At 40.5% G+C, this 15629-nt stretch overlaps 1 protein-coding gene across 5 annotated transcripts in view; it reads left to right on the top strand.

Annotated features, from left to right (window-relative positions):
- The first annotated feature begins 1822 nt into the window (after nucleotides 1-1822).
- Nucleotides 1823-15629, top strand: part of LOC130911152 (unconventional myosin-VIIa-like) — a 68958-nt gene continuing 55151 nt past the window's right edge. For 2 of the 5 annotated variants that reach the window (XM_057828918.1, XM_057828917.1), the window contains exons 1-4: nucleotides 1823-2064; nucleotides 5622-5692; nucleotides 12407-12520; nucleotides 13846-13998. In XM_057828918.1, coding sequence (XP_057684901.1) covers nucleotides 5675-5692; nucleotides 12407-12520; nucleotides 13846-13998 — 285 coding nt within the window. In that variant the 5' untranslated portion in view covers nucleotides 1823-2064; nucleotides 5622-5674. Of the gene's footprint in view, nucleotides 2065-5621; nucleotides 5693-6096; nucleotides 6245-12154; nucleotides 12275-12406; nucleotides 12521-13845; nucleotides 13999-15629 lie in introns of those variants that run through there. The other 3 variants (XM_057828916.1, XM_057828914.1, XM_057828919.1) reach the window with 2 other exon arrangements.

The following is a 15629-nucleotide window of genomic DNA, read 5'->3' as shown; positions in this document are numbered from 1 at the left end:
TTGAAAACAATTTTTACCAAACAATTTAAGTCAGGTGTGCGCCCAATCCCTGACGAGTGGTTTAAAGCTGCCCTGCAAACTATAAAACACACACTTGGCAAGAATTGTCTTGATGAGAAGCATTATCTGATGTGGATCGTGGCTCGGTCAAAAGAGGAAACAAGGATTGTTGATTTGTATAAAGCTGAAAAAGGATACAAAACCATCTCTAAAAGTCTGGATGTTCATTAATCGACAATCAGAGAAGTTGTCTACAAATGGAGAGAGTTTAGCACTTTTGCTTCTCTCCGAAAGAGTGGCTGTCCACCCTAGATGACGCCAAGAGTTGAGCGCAGAATACTCAGAGAGGTGAAAAAAAAACCTAGAGTGTCTGCTAAAGACTTACAGAAATCACTGACACAGTCCAATATCTCTGTGCACACATCAACTATATGTAAAACTATGGCAAAGAATGGTGTTCATGGGATGAAGCCACTGCTGTCTAAAAAAAATGTTGATAGTTTAATGTTTGCAAAAAGGCACTTGGACACACCACAGAAGTTTTGGCAAAATATTTTGCGGACTGATGAAACCAAAGTTGAAGTGTTTGGGAGCAACTCAGAACGTCATGTGTGGAGAAAAAATGGAACAGCTCACAAACATCAACACCTCATCCCCACCGTTTGGGGCTATTTTGCTTCCTCAGGGCCTGGACAACTTGCAATCATTAACGGAAGAATGAATTCAAATGTTTATCAGGATGTTTTCCAGGAAAACCTGAGGCCATCTGTCGGACAGTTAAAGCTAAAAAGAGGATGGCTGCTGCAACAAGACAATAATCCAAAACACAGAATAAATTAACTTCAGAATGGTATCAGAAGAACAAAATACGCGTTCTGGAGTGGCCAAATCAAAGTCCAGACTTGAACCCCATTGAGATGCTGTGGCATGACCTAAAGACAAAGATTCATGATAGACATGCCAGGAATCTGTGATAGTTCTCTTACTTATTTTTCCCCCTTCCGTCATTGTTTGCATACTATCCTCACTAAAATATGAAAACCAATAAATGTTTTGTTGGTTTTAGTTACTGTTTTTTCATCTGTGTGATTTTGACAAAGATCACATTTGATGGGGATTTTATGCAGAAATGTGAGAAAGTCCCAAAGGTTCAAATACTTTTTCATAACACTGTATAATGAATGAAGAAAGGGGGAAGTGACGTATGCCGTAAAACAGTCAGCACATTTGTAGTTTTTTTGTGTGTGGCAGGGTTCTCGCCATCCTCCTCATCGTTAATTAATGTCGGTGATACAGAACCCCTCAAGATATAAAAGAGGTGTCATTCAACTAGTTGTCATTCGACATATTATCACGAATTTAATGAAAATATTTTAGAAAGGTTGAAAAGTTACCTAGTGTTGCTTTAATCCACTTGCGATCCAGTCATTGTTAATCACGGTTAACATGCTGTAAAATGAAATGTTCTGCATTCTTAAAAAAAATACAACAACAAAAAAAAACAATATGTAAGTGTAGAACCAGAGAAATGTGGAATAAACCAAACTGGAATTAGACTCTTCTTTGCTTTGATGTCACTTTGATGAAAAAACAAAACAAAAACAACCTTTTCCATTTAAAATCTTACATCATACTACAAATATTTAACATTTTATTACTGTTGTGAAAGAGTAAATGAGTTTAAAAGCAACAGACAATTTAAATACAACAACAATAGTTAAACCAGCTTGTGTGTGTTTGTGTATAATCCACATGTGTGTGTCTGATTACACCCCCTGTAATGTTGCAGTGTTCCAGTAACATGGGTCAGTGGCAGTGAATGAGTTGCTCACATGACGCCTTTATAGCGAGGAGGAAGAATTCAGACGCTCTTTAAACTCATACACGCACACATAATTGACAATTGACATGATGCCTTTTCAGGCAGCAGGAGAACAAGGACCGGCTGGAGATCAGGTAGTCACTGAGAAATCCTCATCTGAAGATGAAGAATAGAAGAATTTATCCTTCCTGTGTTGGATTTAAACATTTTTTTGTCATCGTTTGATTAACGCATCATGCACGGTGAGAAGATCTCAAAATTTAATACATGCATGCTGTGGCTACAATTTTACTAACTCTTTCATTAATTATTTCAAACATAAATTTGTAAAGCATAATTTGTCTGTCGCCATCAGTGGTACTAACAGTAATTTGTGATCATAACAAACTGGGGTGCGTGTGTGTGTGGAGGGGTTCATGTGACGTAATCCGAAATGGTCAACATGTTGACTTTGAAAAAGTCCTTCACCGACCCACAAAGTTCCCATCATGCATTGGAGCCACCGATGATGGAGATACCCTCAGGCCACCCGGTGACTGGATAGGGTTAGTTCTGGTGTGTAGACAGGAAGTCAGTGCGACAGGAAAGTGGGTCAGATGGTGACCTGGCTCATGTTATAAACTCAAAATGAACAGGTTTTCTTCCAGTAATAATCCACATGTGATCAGTTTGTATTGCATTTTAAGTCACTTTGCTGAAAAATACAAGAGAAAAGCTTAAAATACTAAAATTCAGATAAAAACTGACACATTCCACTTGTTTTCTTTAGGTTCACTTTTAGTCCACTTACAATCCACTTGTGGAAAACGTCAAGTCAACTTCTAAATTCTTATCCACTTTAAATTTACTTTTTGTCATGCCAAAAAATGCAATAGAAAAGTTTTCGAGACTAAAAAACAAAAAACTAAATTAGCACTAAGAATGTCTGCTTTTTGATCTACTTTTGGTCATCTTTGACTATTAGTCTGATTATTAAACTTTTAATCACTAATCTGATAAATACAATAGAAATGACTGAAAAACTCAAATTAAAGATACCAATATGTAATTTGTGCTTAAATCCTTCTTCCTTTCTCATGTCTACTCCACTTATGAACAACTTGTGTTCCACTTGTGATCTGCTCACAATCCATTTGTATTCCGCATTTTTAGAGAACAAAATAAAGCTAAAATGACGCTCACTTTTATAGTCCAAATGCTGTCACTTCTAGTCTGGTTGTAGTCCACTTCTGATCCATTTGGGAGTCACTTGTCGTGATGAATGAAAATTGACAATGTAAATCCTCTTCTTCAGTCCTTAACTTGTGATCCACATGCACTCATCTAGTATTACATTTAAAATCCAACTTTAGTCCACTTGTAATCCAGTTCTATTCCACTTCAGTCATTATGAAATAAAAGTTTACAGGAAGACATTCTCGTTGTTCCTTTTTGTTTAATTGTGATCCACTTTTGACTCCACTTAAAATCAACTTGCGGCAAATTATAGTCCACTTCAATTTTATTCCACTTAACATCCACTTCTATTCCAGTTGTCTTCCATTTTAAAGTATCAAAGTGACAGCTCATAACTGCAGCATGAATTATACACACATGGGTGTAACAGTAAGCGTGTCCTAGCTGAATAATACATGTAGAATACACACCACAATACAAAGCGCAAATAGACATACAGTAATTATCTTCATTAGGTGGAAGCTCCTCTTACAGTTATGAGTTATTCCAGGATTAAAGGACATTTTTGTTAGAAAATTCTCGGCTAACAAACCTTTACTTTTTTTGTTTTCTTCTACATATTCATGAAAATGGGTGGTAACTGACAAAGGCTCATCTTGCAGCTCAATGGTCAAAATTTTAGACCACCCAATGGGAGGGCGCAAGGTCTCACTTGCTTTGTTCTTCTTTTTGTTGAGGACATGAACTAAAATGGCTACTCCTCCGTTACTTGTGAACGCATCAGAATAAAATTTGATAGGTACAGTGGGGCAAATAAGTATTTAGTCAACCACTAATTGTGCAAGTTCTCCCACTTGAAAATATTAGAGGCCTGTAATTGTCAACATGGGTAAACCTCAACCACGAGAGACAGAATGTGGAAAAAACAGCCAGAAAATCACATTGTTTGATTTTTAAAGAATTTATTTGCAAATCATAGTGGAAAATAAGTATTTAGTCAATACCAAAAGTTCATCTCAATACTTTGTTAAGTACCCTTTGTTGGCAATAACGGAGGCCAAATGTTTTCTGTAACTCTTCACAAGCTTTTCACACACTGTTGCTGGTATTTTGGCCCATTCGTCCATGCAGATCTCCTCTGAAGCAATGATGTTTTGGGGCTGTCGTTGGGCAACACAGACTTTCAACTCCCTCCACAGATTTTCTATGAGGTTGAGATCTGGAGACTGGCTAGGCCACTCCAGGACCTTGAAATGCTTCTTACGAAGCCACTCCTTTGTTGCCCTGGCTGTGTGTTAGGGATCATTGTCATGCTGAAAGACCCAGCCACATCTCATCTTCAATGCCCTTGCTGATGGAAGGAGATTTTCACTCAAAATCTCTTGATACATGGCCCCATTCATTCTTTCCTTTACACAGATCAGTCGTCCTGGTCCCTTTGCAGAAATACAGCCCCAAAGCTTGATGTTTCCACCCCGATGCTTCACAGTGGGTATGGTGTTCTTCGGATGCAATTCAATATTCTTTCTCCTCCAAACACGAGAACCTGTGTTTCTACCAAAAAGTTCTATTTTGGTTTCATCTGACCATAACACATTCTCCCAGTCCTCTTCTGAATCATCCAAATGCTCTCTAGCGAACCGCAGACGGACCTGGATGTGTACTGGCTTCAGCAGGGGGACACGTCTGGCAGTGCAGGATTTGAGTCTCCGGCGGCGCATTGTGTTACTGATAGTAGCGTTTGTTACTGTGGTCCCAGCTCTCTGTAGGTCATTCGCAAGGTACCCCCGTGTGGTTCTGGAATTATTGCTCACTGTTCTTGTTATCATTTTGACACCACGGGGTGAGATATTGCATGGAGCCCCGGATCGAGGGAGATTATCAGTGGTCTTGTATGTCTTCCATTTTCTAATAATTGCTGGCACAGTTGATTTCTTTACACCAAGTGCTTTACCTATTTCAGATTCAGCCTTCCCATCCTGGTGCAGGTCGACAATTTTGTTTCTGGTTTTCCTTCGACAGCTCTTAGGTTTTGGCCACAGTGGAGTTTGGAGTGTGACTGACTGAGGTTGTGGACAGGTGTCTTTTATACCGATAATGAGTTAAAACAGGTGCCATAAATACAGCTAACGAGTGGAGCCTTGTTTGACCTTGTTAGATGAAGTTAGACCTCTTTGACAGCCAGAAATCTTGCTTGTTTGTAGGTGACCAAATACTTATTTTCCACTCTAATTTGGAAATAAATTCTTTAAAAATCAAACAATGTGATTTTCTGTTTTTTTCCACATTCTGTCTCTCATGGTTGAGGTTTACCCATGATGACAATTACAGGCCTCTGTAATCTTTTCAATTAGGAGAACTTGCACAATTGGTGGTTGACTAAATACTTATTTGCCCCACTGTATATTATTGGGATGTACAGTATATGCATCAATCCTTGGAGGGGATTTTTAAACCATTGGTTACCACTGACGGAGATAGACCTCCAATGCATTTAGAATGGAAGGCTGGCAATGACTAAACGGTCGGTGGGATGTAAAATGTCCTTCATTTCTGGAACGACCTTTATCCAAAATGTAAAGATTTGACTGCCTGTTACATCCTACCATGTATGTTTCATTAGGACCTGAACTGCACTGCTGATGTCCCTGGATAACAAGAACCAGAAGAAGAATCATGGTCATCTTGCAGCAGGTTAACACACACGCACAGACTTGTTTTTAAGTCGTTGGTTGCCATTGACGGCAATAGAGGTCCAATTCATTTGATCTGGGGGAGGCTGGCAGCGATCGTTCGTTCGATAGATTGGACGTCTAATGCTGTCAACGGCACTGAAATATGATTACCGGCCCTCATTAGTGAACAAACATTCATTAGGGCTGCACTGTATCCTCTTTGTGTTTCCTTCTTCAATTCCAACTATGTTCGTGTGTGTTGCATGCCTCTCTTCAAGAGTCAGTGAATGCGTTAATGAACTCATCAGTCTTTCTGACAGCCTAATTTGCTGGGACAGCGGCCCCCTTTGATTGGGTGGGCGCTTAAGTAGGGCGAGCCTATAAAATCAGGCAACACACACGCACTCAACGCACACGGATCAACTGATAACGGAGCGGGACTGCAAGTGTTTAGTTGCTTGGCGCTAATGCCATAACCATGGCGACCAAAAGAAGGGGATCCAATTGGCCCCTGGAGGGCTGGGACCCCAACGTGAGGCGTTTGAGCTACAAGTTTGCGGCCGTCATCAAGGTAAACGCACGGTTATCCGTCAAGCCATGACCCGTGTCCGACGTGTCTATCTATATGCAAATGAGCAATTGGGTCACGTGACCAAATGAGGTCTGCGCGCGTCACTGAACAATTTCACATGTAGGGGGCGCTAGAATGCTTTATGTTGGTGTGCGTAGTATGTTAACTTCATGTTTTTGTGTGGAATGTGAACTTTCTTGGCAAATTTTTGTGCTTTTTACTTATAGATGAAATGAAAAATAAGAAAATGTGGACTCAAAATACTTAAATTTGAATATACTCTATCAGAAATATATATATATTTTTTAAATTCTAGAATGTTGTGTATTGTAAATTTACCAAACACTTAAAGCAACACAAGGTAACTTTTCAACCTTTATAAAATATTTTCATAACATTTGTGATGTTGACTGACATCTAGTGGACTGACACCTTTAGAAGCCTAAATAATGTTTAGTCAATTATTCAGGTTAATTGTGAATCATTTATTCTTGGTTGTATAAACAATGTGTTATTTGTTTGTTTGGTTTCGTGGAACGGGCTTGTGACATCATGTCATAGGATATAAGTGCGCAGCGAGAGCTGTTTGGGGAGTGAGTTGGCGTGAAGGCAGAAGTACGCATAAGTCATAGATAAGAGCCAAAACAGCTTTTGACGTCCCCGTTTCGCTATCTCTTTATCTATCTCTCAGTTGCTCCTTTGTTATATTTTGGATCAAAAGCGTTTAGATTATTTTTGGGGGGATTAAAGTAACGAAATCAAGAGAGTGGCGTGAGAGTTTTTCTTGGCCGTTGGCCAGTGGAGCGAGGAGAACGTCGGGCTGAGGGCTTTTTTGCGTTGTGGATCCTACAACACCTCTTTTATATCTTGAGGGGGTCTGTATTACTTTCACTAGCACTAATTAACTTCGAGGAGGGTGGCAGGTACCCTGCCACAGAAAAAAAACTACAAATGTGCTGACTGCTTTATGGCATAAGTCACTTCCCCCTTTGCTCACTCATTATAAAGAAAGAAGTCGATGTGAACACTTACGGGCAAATTCAGCAAAGATGGCAGAGTAACAAAAGAGACAAAAAGTTTTGTCTGAGGAGGGAAAAAAAGGGAGGTTACCAGGATATACAGAATAAACTTTGGCCCAGCTTTCACTCGCTGGCGTGGACCCCCTCCCCCCCAACCGACGGGTGGCGTGGGGGTGGGAGGGTGAGCCACACAGTTGCTAATTGTCATATGCTATTGTTTAGCCACAACTGGATTAATTACCTTTATTACTATTCATCCTTCACACAGCCGCTGGAAACAGAAATGCTGTTTAATCCATCTGCAGGCGGCCGGGAGATTGATTTTTGATTGATTGATGATTATACAACACTGTGCGGGTGTGCGCAGGTCCTGATATGGAACGCAGTGCTGGTCGTCACGGGAAACGCAGTCTTCAGGCTAAACATGACCGCTTTTGTACACCGGCATCGTTAAAGTTGACTAAAACTCAAAAGTTACCAAGTGTTGCGTTAAAAAAAAAAAAAAAGCATAAAATAATACTGTATATAAATGTTTTACCATTCATTATATTATTCATGATTAATTTGAGTATTATGGAATCATTTAACAAAATAAAATTTGCTAAATTGTTTTAATTGTATTTTGATTTTTAACAATTTTTAAAACTGTTTTTTTCTACTTTAATCCCAATTTTTCTCAAAAAAAAAAAAAAAAAAAAATTACATACAAGTAGTTACTTGTCTTATTGGTAGCTAATGCAAATTGGGTAAGCAGTTTATACATTATTCTATTTTTGTAATATTTTTGTATTTTTGGAATATTTAATTTCTTTAATAAATTTAATTGTAATTCAATAGTGCAACAAACATACTTTTACGTTTTACGTTTATTCTATTTTTTAAATACTCTAATACATTTGATCCACCCTGACGTATTACTAGTAAACGAACACCGGCTTGAATAATTAATTAGTTGAAATTGATGCGCGAAAAACAGTAAGTGTAAATTTGTCATGTAATAAACAAGGTTAGATAAAAAAGGTAAAGGTAAAAAAAAATGGTTCATTTTTTATTTTTGGATGTTGGATACCATGTACACAGTGTGTGTCGTCATGGAGACGAGAAGACGCAACAAGTAGAGCCACTTTAATAATGAATGCAGAGCACCCGATCGCCAATGTAAACAAACACGTGTTGATCTTTGACAATGCACATGTACACATTTTGAACTTTTAGAGGCGAGATTAACTCTTTCAGCGTCAGTGTTCACACTAGCGGACGTCTATTCAAAAGTTATCATTAGCTTAACTCATTCACTGGTGGCCCAGGTCACAGATTATGTGTTGTTCAAGTTGGTAACAGAGGGAAATTGACATTAAAAACATTCAATTTTGGAGTTTGAATATTCATTTCTAACATGAATTTTCAGCATCGAAAATCAGGTGTAAAAATTTTTTTTTTTTTTTTTTTTTAAACCTGTCCTGTTCAGCTGTTTGACACGGAGAATGGAAGTCTAAGTGTCGGGTTGGTCTGAACAGTTTTAATGTTTCATATTGAGACCATGACATACTCCCATTGTGACAATTTAAAATACCTCGTTTATCATGACAAAGCAGCGAACAGGAAGGGGTTATGGGGGAACAGAACAAAAGAAAAGAAACACATGAAAAGAAAGAAAAGAAACACAAACAACAAAAAGAAATACATTGAACGCCTACACTAACTATTAATATGTTGGTGCTATCGTCAGCTAAATGTATTTCTGGTTGACACATTGTGGGGGGCCTGTTGACCAGGGAAAGAAGGGGAGGGGGCGGGGGAGTCTATAAGATACAGTGGGGCAAATAAGTATTTAGTCAACCACCAATTGTGCAAGTTCTCCCACTTGAAAGGATTAGAGAGGCCTGTAATTGTCAACATGGGTAAACCTCAACAATGAAAGACAGATTGTGGAAAAAAAAACAGAAAATCACATTGTTTGATTTTTAAAGAATTTATTTCCAAATTAGAATGATATATAAGTATTTGGTCTTCTTCTCACTTCTTCTCACGAGGTCTAACGAGGCTCCATTCGTTACCTGTATTATTGGCACTTGTTTTAACTCATAACCGGTATAAAAGACACCTGTCCACAAACTCAGTCAGTCACACTCCAAACTTCCCTATGGCCAAGACAAAACAGCTGTCAAACGACACCAGAGACAAAATTGTAGACCTGCACCAGGCTGGGAAGACTGAGTCTGCAATAGGTAAAACGCTTGGTGTAAAGAAATCAACTGTGGGAGCAATTATTGGAAAATGGAAGACATACAAGACCAGTGATAATCTCCCTCGATCTGGGGCTCCATGCAAGATCTCACCCCGTGGCATCAAAATGATAACAAGAACGGTGAGCAAAAATCCCAGAACCACACAAGGGGACCTAGTGAATGACCTACAGAGAGCTGGGACCACCGTAACAAAGGCCGCTATCAGTAACACAATGCGCCGCCAGGGACTCAAATCCTGCACTGCCACTCGTGTCCCCCTGCTGTAGAAAGTACACGTTCAGGCCCGTCTGCGGTTCGCTAGAGATCATTTGGATAATCCAGAAGAGGACTGGGAGAATGTGTTATGGTCAGATGAAACCAAAATAGAACTTTTTGGTAGAAACACAGGTTCTCGTGTTTGGAGGAGAAAGAATACTGAATTGCATCCGAAGAAGACCATACCCACTGTGAAGCATGGGGGTGGAAACATCATGCTCTGGGGCTGTTTTTCTGCAAAGGAACCAGGACGACTGATCTGTATAAAGGAAAGAATGAAGGGGGCCATGTATCAAGAGATTTTGAGTGAAAATCTCCTTCCATCAGCAAGGGCATTGAAAATGACACGTGGCTGGGTCTCTCAGCATGACAATCATCCTAAACACACAGCCAGGGCAACAAAGGAGTGGCTTCATAAGAAGCATTTCAAGGTCCTGGTGTGGCCTAGCCAGTCTCCAGATCTCAACCCCATAGAAAATCTGTGGACGGAGTTGAAAGTCCGTGTTGCCCATTGACAGCCCCAAAACATCACTACTCTAGAGGAGATCTGCATGGAGGAATGGGCCAAAATACCAGCAACGTTGTGTGAAAATCTTGTGAAGAGTTACAGAAAACCTTTGGCCTCCGTTATTGCCAACAAAGGGTACATAACAAAGTATTGAGATGAACTTTTGGTGTTGACCAAATACTTATTTTCCACGATGATTTGCAAATAAATTCTTTAAAAATCAAACAATGTGATTTTCTTTTTTTTTCCCACATTCTGTCTCTCATGGTTGAGGTTTACCAATTTTGACAATTACAGTCCTCTCTAATATGTTCAAGTGGGAGAACTTGCACAATTAGTGGATGACTAAATACTTATTTGCCCAACTGTAAGTGATTGGGAGGGGTGGAGTGTACAAAAATCAGCTCTGTGATCCAGAAACCAGTAATTGTGCGAATCCCTTGTAAGTGTAAACCCGTCGGCAACCGACCCTACGCTGCCCCATCGCCATCCCAGGGCCATGGCCCCCACCCAGTCAGCCCAGAAAATGAGCCATCATCACCCCCCCAGGATCCAGGGTGGTCCCCCGGGCCACCTGCACCGCCATCAACCGGCCTCCAGGGATGGGAAGAGGGGACGTACCACCAACCCCATGCCCACCTCCACCCCCGTCCGCCCACCCGGCCCACAAGCCACAAGCCCAAACGGCATGGTACGGCACGTGACCCCAACGGCCCACCAAGCCCAGAGCAGGGCAGGGTCCCCCGCACCGGCGTCCAGCCAGCGACCCGCCACAGATCGCAGGGCGGATACCCAGGCAGAGAAGAGAGGCGAAGACAGAAGCAGGAGAAGGCCAAGGAGTCGCCGCGAAATTCAGGTGTAAAAATTCAGTTGCAAAACTTCAGTCGTAAAAGATTTTTGCAAAAATTTACAACCGCTGGGCGATGACTGAAAGTTTTTTGGCAACTGAATTTTGTTTTTTGCAACTGAATATTTATGACAGAATCTTTGGTGACTGAATTTCTACAACTGATTTTTTTTGCAACTGAATTGTGATCCTGAAAAAATTGTGATGCTGAAAAAGTTTTAGGCATTCATATTCAAATTCCTTTAGTACCAACTTTAATAGGTTTAAAATTTGACATGATATGTGGCTTTTGAGTTAGGTTTAGAGTTGGGTCAAAGATTGAAAGTTTTAAATCGGGTTTACGCTTGATGCCTGCAAGAAGATGTTCACAAAGAGTTAACAGATGGTCACTCAGTATGCAGTGGTGTAATGTTCACAGAGCTCTATTTGCTTGCCAGATGGAGCGTTTGCTTCATTAAAACATCCATTACAATGAAAAGGCACGTTATACATGAGACTTTATATAATGGTTAGCTCTTTAATGAGTATGAAAGTCAATTATCTAAAAAAAAAAAAAAAAAAGTTGTCATAGTAGTTTCATTATTGTGTTATATTCAATTTTTAATCCTTGCTTTTTATTGGGAATTTAATGGGAAATGCAAAAAGTGGCACATTAATTGCACAATAATTCAACTTCTATGTTCTGGAAATAGTTAAACTGGTGTAATCATGAGTCATAGCATCCTACCAGGATGAGCCTTCAGTGTCTTTTATCCAGAAATCCAACACCTGCTTGACACACCTAAAAGGAGGAAGCGGCTTCTTGTTGCCGTGGACGACTGAGGCGAACTTGTCGGAGTCAGACTAAACATTCACAAACGGACGAATATATTGATGGAAGTGAGCACGAGGCGGGACTTTTGCAGCAGGTTTCCTCTAAACTTTATCAAGACAGGAGAGAAAACCAGGATGGGTCCTCAGATTAAGACTTTTTAATGGGAATAAATCCGGATTGGATTAGATGCACCCTTTTTTTGTTTAAATCACTGAGCGAGATCCTGTGAGATTATGTACAAACGTCGGGACCATGTGGATCTTTACGAGAAGGATCAGGCTAAATGGGCTTTACTCCGAAACGTCAACACTGTTGTGAAACAAAGCACGTTGCTACCGGTACGATGCAGCCATGGTACTCAGTCATTGTAAAGTGCATATGAACCATGTTTATATGGATTAAATATCATTTCAGGTTATTTTGTCACTACACGTTGAAATTTTGTTGTTTAAAAAAACTGCCATTTCCAGGGCGACTACGTGTGGTTGGACCTGAAGAGCGGTAGAGAGTTTGAAGTTCCGATCGGCGCAGTGGTCAAACTTTGTGACTCGGGACAGATCCAGGTGGTGGATGATGAAGGAAATGTGAGTTATGACTTATATCACCTTTCAAAAGAAAACTGGTTCCGAGGCTAGCTAATCATGAAATTAATGTCAATTTGTTGGTGGAACAAATGGTTCTAGATAAGGGTTTAGTGTCCTGTGTTATAAAGGATGTTGAAGGTCAAAGAGTTTCTCTAGAACCATAAAGAAAATGAGACTCTAAGGGTCGGATGTTCCTGGGTTCATCCATAAATACTACTCCTGTTCAGGATCATATTTCAGGCACAAAACGATTCCTAGGTAGTACCTCTTGTTGACCCTGAGAACCTAAGGGACCAAGGTTCATGGATCTTCTGCTTATTGTACCAACAAAAAGGTCTCAAACCAAATTTGTGAAGTACCTACCATATTCTGTAAAGCTTTCTAGAGCTGAATCATATCGCCTTTCAAAAGAAAATTATTTCATAGGCTGCCCAAAATTAATGTCAAATTGTGTCAGGATTAAATGTAACTTTTAAACATTTTTTCCTGGACGAAAAGCTTCTATTCGTGGGTTAAGTTTCCTGTGTTTTAAATGATAATAAAGATCAGACATTTTCTTTTTAACTATAAAGAAAACGAAACCCAAAAAGAGAAGTGTTCCTGGAAACCCAAAAAGAGAAATGTTCCTGGGCTTAATACATAAGTACTACTCCTGTGTAGGGTCTACTTTAGGCCCAAAACGATTCCCTGGTACTTACGTTCTCATGGTCCTTAGGATAATTTGAGAACCTAAGGGACAAAGGATAATCGATCTACTGCTTAAGTACCACCACACTAGCAGTAACTAAAACAATTCTCGGAAACTACATTTTGGTACCAACCTGTTGGAGGCAGTCTTTCAGGTCCTCCGCGTGTTCGTTTTCAATTCAGGTGAGACGGCTAGACTGGTCTGCAAAGTAAAAGACTGGAGGCAAGGGATCATTACTGCGCAGTTTTAATTTCAGAAATTTCTGGGTGCATTCAATGACAGAACAAAGCTGTGTAGAGAAATGCACACCGAACAGTGAACTCGGCGTTGCTTATACGCTGTACTTAAAAAGGAGGTGTGTCTGTTTGGTTATTAATTGATCATGCAAAATAGGTCATGAGCCTTGCTGGTTGGCAGTTAAAAGTCCATGATTATTGTTAGCAGTTAAAGTCCATGATTACCTGAGGCAAAACTAACTATCAGCAGTTTCAGTGAAAAACAACTGGTCATGCTTGCAAGCATATCAGAAGATTGCATTAGGCGAGATGTATACAGACTTCAAACCATATAAATATTTCTAGATCTGGAGTAAAGTTGCTTGAGTTTACCCTAAACTGTCCTAACCCTCCATGTGCAGGAGCACTGGATCTCCCCTCAGAACGCCACTAACATCAAGCCCATGCATCCCACCTCCATCCATGGCGTGGAGGACATGATCCGCCTGGGAGACCTGAACGAGGCCGGAATCCTACGCAATTTGCTCATCAGATACAGCGAGAAGCTAATTTATGTGAGTTACGCACTACTTTCCTGGCCTGGTTCTGGTAGTCTAATCAATCTACTCATACCTGACAGCCTATCTAGACTTCTAATTTATCATACAACTTTCTCATGCATTTCCAGCTCTTCACCTTTTGATTCTTTTCTATCTTCCTTTTCCTGTTTCCTCCAAAGACAAACTGTGGTGGGAGGGTAAGTTTGCACTTGTATGAGGCTTCACATACTGTTTGTGGCATGTTTAAGATGTTGACTGAAAGTGAGGTGGATAAATGGTAGCTTGATAAACGAACCTCTCAGTTAAACAAGTGCCTAGCGGTAAGCGGCTCGGGTATGCGTGCACAGACGTTTTCCAACATGGCCAGCTCGTCTTTCGTGGCTGACACGCGTCCACCTGAGACGCTGGACGCATGTTACATCATCCGCTGATATGCCCCTCTTTGAACACAGCTTGGTAGGATTGCCATCCAAAATAAGAGTCCCTGCTTGGCTGCATGAATCTCCTACTGATAGCTTTGGGAATATTCCAGAAAACCAGCTATCTCATTCTAGGTATGCAGTGGGCAAATAAGTATTTAGTCAACCACTAATTGTGCAAGTTCTCCCACTTGAAAATATTACAGAGGCCTGTAATTGTCAAGATGGGTAAACCTCAACCATGAGAAACAGAATGTGGAAAAAAAAAAAAAACTGAAAATCACATTGTTTGATTTTTATAGAATTTATTTGCAAATCATGGTGGAAAAAAAGTATTTGGTCAATACCAAAAGTTCATCTCAATACTTTGTTATGTACCCTTTGTTGGCAATAACGGAGGCCAAACGTTTTCTGTAACCCTTCACAAGCTTTTCACACACTGTTGCTGGTATTTTGGCCCATTCCTCCATGCAGATCTCCTCTAAAGCAGTGATGTTTTGGGGCTGTTGTTGGGCAACACGGACTTTCAACTCCCTCCATACATTTTCTATGGGATTGAGGATCTGGAGACTGGCTAGGCCACTCCAGGACCTTGAAATGCTTCTTATGAAGCCACTCCTTTGTTGCCCTGGCTGCTGTTTGGGATCATTGTCATGATGAAAGACCCAGCCACGTCTCATCTTCAATGCCCTTGCTAGATCAGCGTCCTGGTCCCTTTGCAGAAAAACAGCCCCAAAGCATGATGTTTCCACCCCCATGCTTCACAGTGGGTATGGTGTTCTTTGGATGCAATTCAATATTCTTTCTCCTCCAAACACGAGAACCTGTGTTTCTACCAAAAAGTTCTATTATGGTTTCATCTGACGATAACACATTCTCCCAGTTCTCTTCTGTATCATCCAAATGCTCTCTAGCGAACCGCAGACGGGCCTGGAGGTGTACTTTCTTCAGCAGGGGGACACGTCTGGCAGTGCAGCATTTGAGTCCCTGGCGGCGCATTGTGTTCCTGATAGTGGCCTTTGTTACTGTGGTCCGAGCTCTCTGTAGGTCATTCACTAGGTCCCCCCGTGTGGTTCTGGGATTTTTGCTCACCGTTCTTGTTATCATTTTGACGCCACGGGGTGAGATCTTGCATAGAGCCCCAGATCAAGGGAGATTATAAGTTGTCTTGTATGTCTTCCATTTTCTAACAATTGCTCCCACAGTTGATTTCTTTACACCAAGCAT

This window comes from Corythoichthys intestinalis, unplaced genomic scaffold (assembly GCF_030265065.1).
Source record: "Corythoichthys intestinalis isolate RoL2023-P3 unplaced genomic scaffold, ASM3026506v1 HiC_scaffold_23, whole genome shotgun sequence".
NCBI lineage: Eukaryota > Metazoa > Chordata > Actinopteri > Syngnathiformes > Syngnathidae > Corythoichthys > Corythoichthys intestinalis.
Note: the sequence above shows the minus strand (reverse complement) of the source record. Positions and strands in the feature narration are given on the sequence as shown.